This window comes from Equus przewalskii, chromosome 14 (genome assembly GCF_037783145.1).
Source record: "Equus przewalskii isolate Varuska chromosome 14, EquPr2, whole genome shotgun sequence".
In the NCBI taxonomy this organism is placed as follows: Eukaryota; Metazoa; Chordata; class Mammalia; order Perissodactyla; family Equidae; genus Equus; species Equus przewalskii.
Genome location: NC_091844.1, coordinates 68,492,735 through 68,507,289, shown reverse-complemented (window position 1 = coordinate 68,507,289; position 14,555 = coordinate 68,492,735). Strand labels below are relative to the sequence as shown.

Below are 14,555 nucleotides of genomic sequence, written 5' to 3'. Positions count from 1 at the left end.
CAGGCACGGATTCGCGAGCCCAGTGCCAAGGGAAAGGGGTCGGGGATGATGCGGCGGTAGCAGGACTTGAGGTCCTGGGGGACTTGGGGACGCTGAGGACCACAGGACCTTGGCTGAAAGCCATTCTCGCGGAGCCCTCCTGCAGCACCTGGTTCCCTCCCGCCGGCCTGGGAGTCCCCACTTTCCCAACAGTTCTCACCCCGCTGGGCTTCCCGCGCCCCCACAACAGAGGCCAAAGGCTCTTCAGCACTTTTATTAAAAACTAGCAACGCAGAGAGTGCTCAGGGTATCCCTGGGCAGTTCTAGAGCTGTGGGACTGGGGCAGTTCCGGGCGCGCACTTCCTAGCCCAGGGGTGGGGGATGGAGGTCGAGGTTTTCGGGGCCCCGGACCCTGCAGATCACTTGCCCACCGAGTCGAATATGATGCGATTCTGCTCTGCGCGCTCCCGCTGGCTCTGCGTCCGCGCCAGCTCCAGCAGGGTCCTCAGCAGGTGGAAGGTGAGGTCAATGGACAGTGGAGGGTCGTCCCGTCGCGGCCGCTCGCCCGCGGTCCCAGATACCCATCGGCGGGGCCCCGCGCGGCGCGGGAAACGCTCAGCCAGCAGCAAGAGGAGCGCGCGGGCCCCGCCGCTCTGGTTTCGCACCCCGGGAATCCAGCGCAGACTCGGGTCCTGGACCCCGGCCTCCGTCACCTCTGGGCTCCACTGGCTGCTCCCCGAGCGCAGCTGTGCCAACAGCAGCAGTGCCGCCAGCAGCGCCGCGCGTCCCGCCTGCCTCATGGTGCCACCGGCCCTGAATACACAGGGGCAGCGCAGGGTGAGGTGCGCCTGGGACAGTCGCAAGTGGCGCCGCCCTCCTTCCGGTGCACGTCCAGTGCTCTTGCCGGGCCCCTGCGGCTGCCTCCCGGTGCCCACAGCCTTCCCTCCAGCCCCAGCCGCTGCCCAGTCCTGTGCCACCCTTTTCTCCCTCCCTCCCTCTTGGCGGGTCTCGGTGGGTGAGCTGAGCGCAGCAGGGTCCTGGTGCTAAGGAATCTCGGGCGGACGCTCCGAGTCACTCACGGGTTGCCGGAGAGCGTCTGCACGGTGCAGGACGGAGCTCCAGTCTCGTCCCTCGGGGCGGGCTGAGGGCGCCTTGGGGAACTGGGGTCTGTCCTGGGACCGCCGCCAGCCTTTTATAGTGCCAGGACAGCTCCGACTGACGTCAGCGAGGAACATGCACTGACTGTAGAGCAATGACGGCCGCAGCTTCCACTCCAGCCAGTTGCGAGACCCCGAGGGGCACGCCACAGGACACGAGACTTCGCGTCTTTGGGGCTAGCGCTGGAAGCAACACCAGACTCAAGGGGGCATGAGGCTGGCTGGAGTGTAAAGATTGCTCTGGGAGCCACGAAAGTCCTTCACCCGCTTAGAACAGCCAGCAGTGACTGGAGGGCCGGTCCCCAGACTAGACTAGTCCAGATCTCCAGTCTTCTCTGGTACACGAAAGGGAGGCTGAACCGCGGGGCTGTCCGTGGTGCTGACCCTGTCCTCTGCCTCTAGAAGGGGCCGGAGACATTGGGAGAATGCCGCGCTGCTCAGACCCAGTCTCTTGCCCCAGCTATGCGTTCTGTAAACTGAGACGATCAGGAACACACGGCTGGCACTCAGCTGCCCCTTGGTACTCCCCAAGAGGCAGCTGAGGCAGCCTGAGTCTGCCAGGATTCTTGACCTTATTCCAGCTCCAGGATCTAAACTCTAGAGCTGTCTGACTGAGGCACCCTAAAAAGAGGGTCTCTGGCCTCAGGGTGCTTTCAGACCACAAAAGGTTGGTCCATCTGCTTCTGAGTTTGTCCCAAAGTGGTAGCTTAGACAAGTTAACACTTTCCTGGGAATCAGAGAAGCAGCATTTTTATATCTTTGATCTCCAGGTTAAGATCACTGGGTAGGAAATAAGGAAACATGGCGTCTTAGTTCATTCGAGATGCTCTAAAAAAAAAAAAAGCATAAACTGGGTGACTAATAAACAACAGACATTTATTTCTTACAGTTCTGGAGGCTGAGAAGTCCAAGATCATGGCACAGGTAGATTCAGTGTCTGGTGAGGACCTGCTTTCTGGTTCACAGATGGCACCTACTTGCTGTGTCCAAACATAGCCTCTTTTATAAGGGTATTAATCCCATGAGGGCTCTGCCCTCATGCCCTAATCACCTCCCAAAGGCCGACCTCCTAATACCATCACCTTGGGCATTAGCTTTTCACCATATGAATTTGGGGGGTATTCAAACATTCACTCTTTAGCACTTGGGTTCAAGTTTCTACTCTGCCACTAAGTCATGATGTGGACAAGTCACTTCGCTTCTATGGACCTCAATGTCCTCATCTGTAAAGGAAGATTGGGCTTGGTGGTCTCTAGGCTTCTTTCCAGCTCTAGAAATTTTGACTCTCCAATAGGTTTCTGTTAGTCTTACTCGTTGCCTCTGCAGGTTCCAGATTACATACTTAATAACATATTTATGGAGGCATGATATAAAGAGTTTGAGGGAGCCCCCAAAGAACTGGAGTTACACTAGGGCTGGGAAGGGTTAGAGAAACAGATGTGTCTACGAAAAGTGGGGATGGGTGGCATTTGCCAGGATATGAGTGTAAACTAAAGTTGACAAGATCATCTGGTTCAACAAATATTTATGGATGTGATGGGTTATAAGACCATTATAAAGGTTTTACTGATTTCAAAAGGAATCAGTTTACATTTTGGAGTGAAATGGGCCACTTCATGGTGCTAACCCCATTAAGTTCTGACTAGCAAATGGACCCTGTGAAAACTGATGTGCCCACTTTGAGGAGGTTGTCTGACCATTCCTGAGCCAATCAGCATCACTGCAAGGCGGAAACAACGGAGAGAGGCAGGCTTAGAGCTGATGTGCCTTCCAGGACAGGTAGGAGTTCCAGATAACAGCAACACACTGGACAACAGCCAACCTAAGGAACAGGAATGGCATCATGAAGAAAAGGAAGAATGAGGAGCAAGCAAGGGGAAAGAGATGGGAAGTGCAGTGAAAAAGGAGGGATTATCTCTGAGAATGTCCATATTTAGGTCTCTCTCCTTCAGCCCCCTATGGAAAGATGCATGGCTCAGACCAGAGGACAACCAACTTAGGTTCTGGTAGTGTCCCAGAACACTGTCTTCTGGACAAGAGCCTCAAACTTAACTACCGCAGCAGCCATCTTGCCATGCATGGCTCTGCTATCCATACCCCTGTCCAGGCTCCTTCTAAACACACAAATCTGTCTGTCTTGTACCAGTTGAGGAGCTCTCATCTTCCAAAAATGTACTATCTGCCATCTGCCATACAAAATAGAACTTCCTTTTCTTTTTTAACTTTACCTTCCTTTAGTTTCAAAGAGTGTTGCAAGGACCCTAATGTTTAAGACTTGGTTCATAAGTCTATATTCCTTTTAGCAATGCTATTCATGTAAATTTTGACCACATTCCCCCTACAGAGTTTCATATTTTTCCCTGTTCTCAAAGCGCCCCTCACCTCCAATAATTTTAACTACTCATCTTGAGTTCCACTATATTTTTTATTGTGGTTTCAGCAACTACCTTTATTATTAGGGTAAAATGCTACTTTGCAGTACAGTAACCCGACCAGGTTCCTACTTGGTTCTTTGGGCTACCTTTCTATCTAATCCAGGCTGCAGCACCCCAGGAACTGTCCCCGCAGCAAAGGTAGAGAGCTCAGGTGGGATGGAGACCAGGGGTGTGGAGCAGGACCCTCCCTAGGAAGATGAAGAAGGGCAATGGGCAGACACCCTGGGACAGGCTCTGTAATGATAAGAGGTTCTGAATAAAATGCTAGAGAGTCTGAGGAGCTCTGAACAGGGCAGAGGGTTCTGGAGGGTCTAAAGTAGTTCAAGGTTGGGGGCCGGCCCCATGGCCGAGTGGTTAAGTTCATGTGCTCTGCTTCAGCGGCCCAGGGTTTCACTAGTTTGGACCCTGGGTGTGGACATGGCACCGCTCATCAGGCCATAGTGAGGTGGCATCCCACATGCCACAACTAGAAAGACCCACAACTAAAAATATACAACTATGTACTGGGGGACTTTGGGGAGAACAAGGAAAAATAAAATCTTTAAAGTAGTTCTAGGTTGAAATGAGAATCACTTCATCTACAACTGTTCATAATATAGATCTTCCTTGAAGGGTAGGGTAGGGATCTGTCATACCTGTAATGAAGGGGGACCAGGTAGAAGTTGGCTAACTGCACAGCAGGCCAGAGCTACAAGAGAGAGAATGTAAATGTTGGGGAGCTGCCTCCATCACCTGACCCCCAGACTCACTGCCTTGTCTGGTCTTACTCCAACTTCTGTAGACAAGAACAAATTGAACAACCGGGTGAGCGCTTTCCTGAGTATGTGCCCACACTGGGAACAAGAGAGCAATCCCAACTGAGGGACTTCTATGTCAGGAGGACCCCAATCCCTGGGCACATCTGGATTCAAGGAAGCAGGAAAACAGGCAGTTGAGGTGTCAGCTCTTACATAGTAGTTGGTGATGAGGGCATCAGGATAATCCTAAGGAGACAGAGAAGGAACAAGTTAACACTTGCATTTCCAAGCATCTCTCACCTCCCAGTCTAAATATCACACATAGACTTCTGTTCGAAGGACGTATTTCTGCATCACACCCCCTCAGCTCCTCCCCTCCAGAGCCTGGGATCTAGCTGCACTTCACCTTTCTCATTCCACAAACCCTGCCTCATTCCCGACCTGCCAGTCTGCCAGCCAGAGATCTTCCCCACACTGTCCAGCTCACCCGCTGGAGTTTGGCCCAATTATCCTGGGCTGACAATCCATTGACTGCTCCTACCAGTGGGAGGAAACAGCCTAGAAAACACGGGGCAAAGCCCCCCTAGGGAAGAGAAATGAAAGTGCTGTGAGTAGCTGACCCCCAACACACCCCCAACACACCCCCAACATAGCTCACCCTTCCCAACTCCCTTTTCCTTCTGCTCACCTGATCCAACAGCATCTTCTTTAGTGCATCCACTTTGGTGGTACCAGGGATGAGCCGGTCCAAAACCCTGTACCAGCCTCCTACTACAGGGCCCTGAAAGTAAAGCCCAGAGAGGGGAGCAGGGATGTAGTGAGGGGAGCACTTGGCTTTTATATCACAAAGTTTCTCCTTGAGTATTAGAAGCCAAATCCCAGGGGAAACAGAAACTCAAGGTTGGCTCAGATATGAGAGAGGCCAGGGGAAACCAAACAGAACTAAGACCACTGTCCAATCCACCAGCAGCCCTGCTGTGGGCAGAACTTACCACAAAGCCACAGCCCAGAGAGAACATGGTCAGAGTCCGGCTAGTCTGGTGTTCCCACAGACCTCTCCTCTCCACCAGTTGCTGTGAGATAACGTCACCTAGACCCATCAGAGACCCTGTGAAAGGCATATGGGTGTTGTCAGGACACCTCCTGGGGATAGGCTGCCACTCCAAGGAGGGAGGAAAGTCCCCAAATGAGGCTCTGGCACTCTGAGCCCAAGGGCTTAATTCTGGGGCAAATGGCTAGTCCCTTCCTGTTGCCTCAAGGATGGTGATACCTCTCCAAGGAGGGTGATATCTCATATGCATCCTGTTGGAAACTGAGATGGGCAGCCTTGAGCAGGCCAGGGCCTAAGAACTCTGTATTGAGCAACAAAGGGAAGTCAGAGTCAGAAACTGCAGATAGAGCAAAAAGAATCTAAGGTATCAAGAGCTGAGAACCATGGACTGTTAGAATTGGAAAGGCCTTCCAGACAATTCCATCCAAACCCCTTATTTTAGAGGTATGGAAATGAAGGTCTGGGACCTCACATAACCAGTAAGTGGCAGAGCCAAGGCAAGAACCAGGTGGCTTGACTTCCTAGACAGTGTTCTTTCCAGGACACCACACGATGAATAGATCATGTATAGAATGGTAAGGAACCCTGGGCTTTTTCCCCCAGTGCAAGGTAAGACCCTGACCAATGCCCTTCACCTTGGTTTTGGGGAGCTCTATTTGTGGAGAACAGCAAGAATAACTTTTTCTAAAACATGAGTGCTCAAATGGTCCCAGCAGGAAGATGACTGGTTTAGCCGGTAAGAGTCCCCACGAGGAAGAGTCCTGGTCACTTCTTAGCACAATCAGGTAAACCCAGACTTCCCCATTCACAACCTCAGATTGAGCTGGCAATAGGTATTATAGCCACTTCTCCCCCAGGCCTTTGCATCCACTTCTCTTCCCCTCACTTGCACAGACACCCAGCTCCAAGCAGCACTAGTCAGATACCCACACCCACAAACCAAGACAGAAATCACCACTATTTACAGACCCCCTGTCAGTTATGGTGGCGTGATGGTTTCTAGCAAACATACATTTATAGGGCCACTTGGGAGTGACCATGTGATCTCCAGCTCGCCTGCCCATCTCACTGAGTAATAAGAGCCCCCCTCCAGCCCCATAACCACCACTGTCCTTGTGCCCTCAATTAGCACTGGGCAAACACATCCTTCAACCCCATTCCTTGGCCTGGCTGGCTCTGACGTCCGTGCTGGCTGCACACTCACTGCTCTTCCCCCGCACTCTCTGCACAGTCCTGCCCCTGAGCAGCCTCGTCAGAGGAAGCTGGGTAAGGCTGACAGCTAGGGCTGGGGCTGGAGCTGGGGCACCCATAGGTGACCTAGGCTGCTGGCACTCCCAGCCATGAAGCAGCTCTGGGACCCTCAGCACACCTGTTAAGGCAACCCTGCTTCCTCTCTCCCTCAAACTCCCAAAGTGGTGGAAGCTTTTCCCAGAACATGCCTACACACGACCTCCCAGAGGACAAGGACAGAATCTTAGACATCGTTGTTCTCTTATCCCCTGCCACACCTAAAAGAGCCCTGGGCAGGTGCTCAGAAAATATACCAAGGAAATATGTCAAATGTATCACTCCAAACAACAGGACTGCTCTGAAAAGTCTAGCCCGAAGGACTGAAGGTCAGGCTCAAGGTGTGAGGACCAGTGGTACTGAGGGCTTGCTCCCCACTCATGCAGCCAGGACTTAACTCCCTCTCCCCCTCTGACAACTTGGGGTCACCAGCTGCACTACGGGGAGGAGGGAGCTGCTGTGGCCACGCATAAATGGCAGAGTGACCCTGAGAAGGCCTGGGCAGGGTGGAATAAAAAGGTGGTCACTTCTTAAATGAAGGAACTAACAGTTGAACATTCTGCTTTGGCAAGATGTTTACAGTTTACAAAGGGTTCCCACACATTTAATCATCACAAAAGGTCTGGGAGGTAAGGGGTCACACATCCACTTAATGTCTCTGAGAGATGAGGTGACGGTAAGGAGTGGAGTTGGGACCTGAACCCAGGCCTTCTCCCAGGGAGGAACAGGTCAGGGAATTCCCAGGACAGACCGAGACTTGGGCTTAGGGGCCAGAGGGCGCCAAGAGGCTCCTACAGCTGCTCCTGGCAGGGGGTTCCTGCCCAAACAAGGTCCCAAAGGCCCACATATCAAAGACACTTCCTGGACTAATGCTCTTCCTCCCTCTTTTACTGCTCAGAATGTGACCACCTCTGGGGATGGCAAGCAGCAATATTCCTGGGAAGGAAGGAGTCACAAAGAGAGGTATGTGTTTTCACTCTTCATGGTTTGCCAACAGTCACACAAGCTAAAGGCAGAGCAGAAATGAAAACCAAAGTCCCTGACTTCTAGCCCCATAGTCCTGGCAGCCTGCAGCCTTTGAGAAAGATGGCTCCCAGGCCCCCAAACCACGCCCATCAAGCCTGAGGGACCACCAAGTGAAAGGGTAGCCACAGGAGTCAGAAGGTGGTGTGTAGCTCTGTAGCCCCTGCTAGTTCTGTCCATTTCTGACAGGCCAGTGCCCAGAGGTTCCTCCTCTGCCCGCAGATCATCAGGCCTCCTGGCCTGCAGCAACTCCAGGGTGGTCTCCGGCTTTGGTCAAAGCATAGAGCAAGGCTTGCATTTCCAGTCCAAGTGATTGTTTGAACAGGAAGGGCTGCCATTCAGATTCTTCATTCCATCTTCCCCAACCCCAGGGCCCAAGCAGACCCAAACACCCCAGGCTCTGGGAATCCTTCTGCACATATTAGGTTGATCTGGATCTTCCGGTGCTCTGGCTCCCCTTTCCTTGGGCTTGTTTCCAGAGGGTTGAGGCTGGAGGCCTGCAGAGTCATAATGCCCCAGCCCCGATGAGGCAGGGCAAGGGGCTGCCGGGTAGTGGTGCCCCAATGACAGGCTGGGCACAGAGCCCAGCGGGCAGATGCTGGCGTGGGTGTGACATCATACCCCTGGGTAGGTGCCAATTCTCATGCCATCACTCGCCACCAGATCCAGCAGAGTAGCGGGGTGGGGGACAGCCTACCTTTGAGCACAGATCTATTTGGGACCACTCCCTGCCCACTAGTGAAAAAGCCCCAACTTCATACCCTTTTCTTAAGCACAGGTCAGGGCAAATTCCCTATTTCCTCTATTTTGTTCCTCTTCTGGCTTTTGTGCATGGAGTTTTAAATGCATGAAAATAAAGTGTTAATGGAAGATGAGAAGGCAGAGGGGCAGGAAGTTGGAATGAGAAGCAGGGAGTCCTTGAGTGTAGGAGGCCTGGGTCAGCAGGTATAGGAACCGGCATGGGGCCAGTGGTGCTGTCAACACATTCCTCCCCAAAAGTCTCCAATAACTAAATAGCTGCCTGGGGCAGGGGCTTGGTCTGCCAGAGCCCCGAGGGAGCTGAAGTCCAGCAGTGAGAGGGGAGAGTGCATCCTCTTGGATTGGTCTGAATGCTCTCTCCATACCTGGCCTGAACCCGTCCTACAGCTAGAAATTGAGACAAACTGGAAGGTTCTGCAGCTTGTGAGGTATCTAAGCCCAGACAAGCTGGGGCTACACTTAGCATTCTGAGGCCCCAGGAGTCTCAAGTACAGGGCAGTACATTGGGAAGTGCCCCAGGTTCTAATGCTAGCTCCACTACTGACCACGTGAGACCTTAGTGCATGTCACTCCCCACTCTTGCCTCAGTTTTCTTCTCTGTAGTATTAGTGGCTGGACTGGATGGTCTCTAATGCCTACTGAGCTCTCACTTCCTGGCTCAATTCAGATTCCAGGGAAACTAGTGTCTGCAGAAGCTCAGCTGCTCCCACAGCAGGACCAGGTGGCCTAAGATGGATGGAGCTGGGCCCTGGGCCCACTGGAGACCGGAAGGGTCCTCAAGAAAGAACAGGATAAGGCTGACTCAGACTCTGCAGAACACACAGCAGGCTGCCTTCCCCCTGATTCCGGCTTGGCCAAAACTGGGTGTGTCAGATACTTCTTTTGAACCATTTCAGATTTTCTTGATTCACTTCTCTCTTACTCCAGCCACTAGCGCAGTTCGATCTGATAGATTCCTTGCCTTAGGCCCATGCTATACCTGGGGCTGCGCTGTTGATGCTTTACCTGGGGACTATGCATGTGCAACCTGGTAGCACACAAGCATTAACATCCCATGTGATGAACCTTTGACCAATATGGAATGGGCGCTGGTGGGTAAAAGTTTCTCCTTTTCTCCAGAAAAGACTATTCACCCATAGAGTCCTAAAAGGCATTTCAAAGAGCTTCTCTGTCAGTTTTAAGGGATTGAGTGGCCAGGTGCCCTAAGCAGTGTCCAATTTGATGATGCATCCTTATATCAGCTCTCCCTCTTCCCCCCATGGGATCGCTTCCTACTCCCTTACAAAGTACCTGCACAGAAGCTTCAGGCTCTGTTTTTCGGAGAACCAAGGCTAAGACAGTTATCCATGTTCAGATTTATGGCAGGTGGAACAAAGCCAACCCAAACACCACTATAAAAAGAATAGATTGTTGTGCCTGGGTTGCCAACACTCACACAAAGAGCCAATCCCTAGTGCCTTTTAAATTTATTCAGTATTTTTTGATTTCTAAAGCTTTTCACAGAGATAATCCCTACACTGACTGTGAGATCATATAACTAAACTCAAGTTCTAAATGAGGAAAACTGAGGCTCAAAGACATTTATTGACTTGTTCTGGTTCACACAGCTAAGTGCCATGGCTCTGAGATCCAAATCTTGATCTTCTAATCCCAAGTCTGAAATCTCTATTCTATTTTCCAGTGTGATCCCATGGGACCTTAGGAACTACTGTTCTGGGGGTCTAAAAACAGCTCAGTAAGCTAAACTTACCTCTTCCCTTTATTTGTAGTTTGATCCAAATACACTGAGCAGCAGGAAAGGAAAAGCCTGAAAGGTCTGGAAAAGTCTGAGGAAACTGCTACCTAGAGGTATCTTCAGGGCTGAGCTGAAATGTTGGCACAGCCTCAGGAAGACTGGGGGTGTGGAGCCACAAGGCTCGAGCAGTGACAGACCAGCACCCCAGTTCAGCCACACGTCTGCACTTGGGCCCCTTGGAGCTCTAGCTCCTGCCCATGTCAGCTGCAGATCCCTTGGGAGGGAAACACAAGGACTATCCTTCCCTCCCTATTCTTGATGGCCATGATGGGGAACCTTCCTTCCGGGAGTTAGGGGTCCTGAGGGAATTTGAGGCTGGGCAAAGGGCCCAGCGTGTCAGTTCCCATCACAGCCACACAGTCCAGCATGAGTCACCACACACGCAGCCAGGTGAGTCATGCAGGCTGACGGACACTCTGAGGACAGGACATGGGGTGGTTGGGCATAGGAGGCTAGAGAGGGGCCCAGGGAGGGGCAAAGGAGTCCATCCCTTGGCCAGTCACCTAGTGAAGTTTCTAGTGCTGATGTGGAGCTATTCCAGTAACAGGATCTCTGTTCCACCCTGGCTTCCATAGCCCCCCATCCCTTTCAAGAGTCTTGCTCTCAGAAGCCCATGGTCTTCATTAAAATTCTGTTCTCTTCCTCCAAACTAGGCAAGACCCCATCTTAATCTGATCACTCTTGCACTGCCTTGATAGTCATATCCTTCTAATCCTTCCCCCTATAAAACTTATTTATCTTTGTACCATCTGCTCTTACATTAGCTAATCTGCAAAAAGAAGATAGTAACAAATGCAGGTAAGTCACTGGGTTACCTTTGTGAGGTTGCTACTCAATCACTGGATTTGGAGTAAAAAAAAAATTAGTATTAGTATACTGTATTAGTATTTAGTATTATGTAATTAGTATTTAATATTATGTAATTAGTACTTGATTAGTATATTGTTTGGGGATACATACATAGGTAGTAAAACTATTAAGCAAAGCAAAAGAATGATACAAACAAAACTCAAGAAAGTGATTATCTCTTGGGGCATATGAATTAGGGAGAGGCACTCAAGGGGTCTCAAAGCTGGGTACTGATACAGGAATATTGTTTTGATACTATTCAAACAGTGCACGTCTTAATTGTTCTTTTGTATGTTAAGATATATTTCAAGATAAAAAAAATACTAAGGAAAATAAACTGGTGTAAGAGTCCTGATTCCAGCACTTATTAGGGTGTGATTTAATGTGGACTCAAGTAATCTTAGCTCGCAGACCTTTGTGGGGACCCTGTAAGATAATGTATTTGAAAGTGTTTTGCACACTGTAAAATCTTAGAGGAGTGTTTGTTACTGTTAGTTTTCTAAATTAAGGCCTTCTGGGGTAATGCTTTTCTTCTTAAGGAATGACTCCTCAGCTTTTTTTTTTTTTAAGATTGGCACCTGAGCTAACAACTGTTGCCAATCTTTTTTTTGGCTGCTTTTTCTCCCCAAATCCCCCCAGTTCATAGTTATATGTTTTAGTTGTGGATCCTTCTAGTTGTGGCATGTGGGATACTGCCTCAGCATGGCCTGAGAAGTGGTGCCATGTCTGCGCCAGGATCCAAACCTGTGAAACCCTGGGCCGCCACAGCGGAGTGCGAGAACTGAACCACTCAGCCACTGGGCCGGCCCCTGATTTTATTTTTTTCAGATTTTTAATTTTTCCTTCTTCTCCCCAAAGCCCCCTGGTACATAGTTGTATATATTTTTAGTTGTGGGTCCTTCTAGTTGTGGCATGTGGGACGCCACCTCAGCATGGCGGATGAGCGGTGCCAGGTCTGCGCCCAGGATCCAAACTTGTGAAACCCTGGGCCACGGAAGCAGAGGGCGCGAACTTAACCATTCAGCCATGGGGCCGGCCCCCTCCTCAGCTTTTTGAGGACTTTCAGATCCTAGTTCACAGCTAGGCCAATTATGCATACCCTTTTCCTTAAGAACAGCCTTGGGGAGCCACCCTCCAAAACAGACTGGGGACAGCTTGGGATGACAGAGACCAAACCTTCGAGGGAGATGAACAGAAGAAAAAAAATGAGAGGTGCGGTGGGGTGAGCTTCTGCCTCCCAAATCAGCCTGCTCTGGTCCCACTCAGGTCCCAGAACACTCACCAGCTGTCAGGACCTGTACTTTCCACGGGTGAGCAGTCAGGGCCCGCTGGTATGCCCGCCAGAGTGCCATGCTTCCTGTCAATCCAAGAGGAGAGGGGTCACCCCCACTGCCCCTCCCCATAATCAGAGACGCTTGACTTTCCCTTGTGCCCACTCCCTCTCTCCACTTCCAATATGTCCTAAGGGGGCAGAGGCCTCAGGAGGGATGCTTCCTGGACAGCTTCCTGTCACAGGAGTCGCCTTAGACAATCGGGGGAGAGAGGAAGGCTGTGGGCGGCTATAGAATCCCGGTGGCAGCCACCTGCCACCCCACCCCCAGCCCGAAGCAGGGCCACCTGGGGTCCTCTGACCCGACCAAGGCACTCAAGAGGACAGGTTTGTTCTGGCTTTCACCCAGAGCCTGGTCGGTCCCCGGATTCACATTCTTAGTAGGAACAGCCCGCATTTTTCCTGAGTCCAACTCTACACGAGAAATAGAGACTGGAACGGCCACAGGCACTGTGGGCGCTCGTGGCTCAGTGCACTTTGAGCCGGTGACTGCGGAACGCCGGCTACTCACCTGGGCACGAGCTCAGCCCCTCCCGCGAGACCTGAGCAGGCACAGACTTCCGCCACAAGCCCCGCCCCATCCGCCCGGCTGGCTAAGAGGCTTTCCTCTGCGCCAGGGGCAGGAGTGGGAGTGGACTGAGCAACTAACGCCAGTGGAGAGCGGCTCAGCTCGGTCTGTGAGCAGCCCTTTTCCAAGTGGACTGCACCGGGTCGTTGTATGGGGCTCGCCTTCCATATTTCCTTCTACCTGGGTCGGACCTTTGCCTCCGCCTCCCCTGCCCTCCCCGATGTCCGAGCCTCTCAACCTGGGGAGACCCTTACTGTTCCCTCGTCGCGGAGCTGGCCAGGGTCCTGACGTCCTTCTGTCAGGAATCGGTTTGGTGACTATAAGTGATAGATTAAGTGCGCGCATGTGCTGTTTTTTGTCCCTAGGTCTTCACTAGCCTCAATTGTGAGCTCCTGAATGGGTGGCACTGGGTCTTGTTCATATTTGTCTTCCTCAAACCAACTAATTCAGTGCTTTGTCCACAATAGCCTTTAGAAATGTTGCATGACTCCTCCGTGGAAAGCTAGGGATTATAGAACCTCAGGTTTAGGTACTGGTTTCATAACTAGCGGGCTATGCAGCCTTGGTCATCACTAGACTTAAACTTAAGGTTCCTCATCTGTGAAACGGAGGAGTTAGGCTATGTGTTTTTCAAACTGGGCCCCTCAGTTTTAAGGGTTTATGAGATGTTGGAGGGTGGGTATCACTACAGGTTCTTTACCTCAACTTTAAATATATATACTTATAAATATATATATGTGTATATATATACACATATATACACACACACACTTTGAGTGAGCCACTTTTAAACAAAGGGGCTCACAACAAAAAGTGTTTAAAAACCAGCAGATTAGGGGATTTCTTAATCCCTTTCCAGCTCTAATAGCCTAAAATTTTGTGAATATAGTACAACATCCTTTCTAGGATGATAGAAACTCCAAGATCCCTGTCAGACTGGCAGTCTTCACTCAACTACTTCCAGGGAGCGCACACTTCAGGGGGCAGCCATATCTGACTCTTTCAGGCTCTCTACCTGGCTAGGTCCAGCCTCAACTTACTCAATTCCTACGTGATTAAGGCAGTGAGAATCCTGTCACAGATAATGAAGACACAGCAAGGAAGCAAGAAAATATGTTACGTTTAACTACAGGCTGCTATGTGCAAAACACTGTGCTAGAGGAGTGAATTTACACTAGTAAACGTAATAGGAGACCGAACTTGGTAGGTTGGAAAGTTGTATTCTGAAGTCAAGATTGTCTAGGTTCAAATCTCAGCACCATTACTTACTACTTATGTGGCCTTATTCAGACTGCTTATCCTCAGAATCTTTCTTCATCAAGTAAAATGGGACAATACCTACCTCATATGATTAAGTAACATAAGCAAAGTACCTGAAATAGATCAAGTGCTTAATAGACACTTGATTATCCTCTTTTCCTTCCTTCCCTCTTGTGAATACATGGGAGGGAGAGTAATTTTCACTGGAGAAATCTGGGAAGCTCCTTGGTGAAGGTGGGATTTGAGCTGGGACCTTAAAGGATGAATAGGTCTTTGGTGGAGACGGCGGAGAAAGGACACTCTTGAAGGAGGGAATAATGTGAGC

General features: G+C 50.8%; 2 protein-coding genes across 5 annotated transcripts; both read right to left on the bottom strand.

Moving 5' to 3' along the window:
- Positions 1 to 237: 237 nt before the first annotated feature.
- UCN (urocortin) lies at positions 238 to 2,241 on the bottom strand. Its single transcript, XM_070573055.1, has 2 exons — positions 1,059 to 2,241; positions 238 to 792 (listed from the first exon to the last, which is right to left on the bottom strand). Exon 2 carries the CDS (start codon positions 777 to 779, stop codon positions 399 to 401), a length of 381 nt encoding a protein of 126 aa, XP_070429156.1. The 5' UTR covers positions 780 to 792; positions 1,059 to 2,241; the 3' UTR covers positions 238 to 398.
- On the bottom strand, positions 1,992 to 13,011 carry MPV17 (mitochondrial inner membrane protein MPV17). Of its 4 annotated transcripts, XM_008513004.2 has the most exons (8): positions 12,914 to 13,009; positions 12,355 to 12,429; positions 5,301 to 5,416; positions 4,997 to 5,089; positions 4,796 to 4,891; positions 4,522 to 4,554; positions 4,207 to 4,259; positions 1,992 to 2,958 (listed from the first exon to the last, which is right to left on the bottom strand). In XM_008513004.2, exons 1-8 carry the CDS (start codon positions 12,981 to 12,983, stop codon positions 2,889 to 2,891), a joined length of 606 nt encoding a protein of 201 aa, XP_008511226.2. In that variant the 5' UTR covers positions 12,984 to 13,009; the 3' UTR covers positions 1,992 to 2,888. The 4 variants fall into 4 exon arrangements, with proteins under 4 accessions (XP_008511226.2, XP_070429150.1, XP_070429152.1 ...); XM_070573049.1 differs by lacking the exon at positions 4,207 to 4,259 and having other exon boundaries at positions 4,321 to 4,554; positions 12,914 to 13,011; XM_070573051.1 differs by lacking the exon at positions 4,207 to 4,259 and having other exon boundaries at positions 12,914 to 13,000.
- Positions 13,012 to 14,555: the final 1,544 nt, after the last annotated feature.

What these genes read in the sequence shown, in the direction of transcription:
- UCN (XM_070573055.1), bottom strand. Translation starts at nt 779, where the DNA reads ATGAGGCAGGCGGGACGCGCGGCGCTGCTGGCGGCACTGCTGCTGTTG.
- MPV17 (XM_070573049.1), bottom strand. Translation starts at nt 12,983, where the DNA reads ATGGGGCGGGGCTTGTGGCGGAAGTCTGTGCCTGCTCAGGTCTCGCGG. An exon ending in GGGGCTGAGCTCGTGCCCAG is followed by an intron (nt 12,430 to 12,913) that starts GTGAGTAGCCGG and finishes TTGGATTGACAG; the next exon opens with GAAGCATGGCACTCTGGCGG. An exon ending in GAGTAAGACCAGACAAGGCA is followed by an intron (nt 2,959 to 4,320) that starts GTGAGTCTGGGG and finishes CCTGTTCCTTAG; the next exon opens with GTTGGCTGTTGTCCAGTGTG.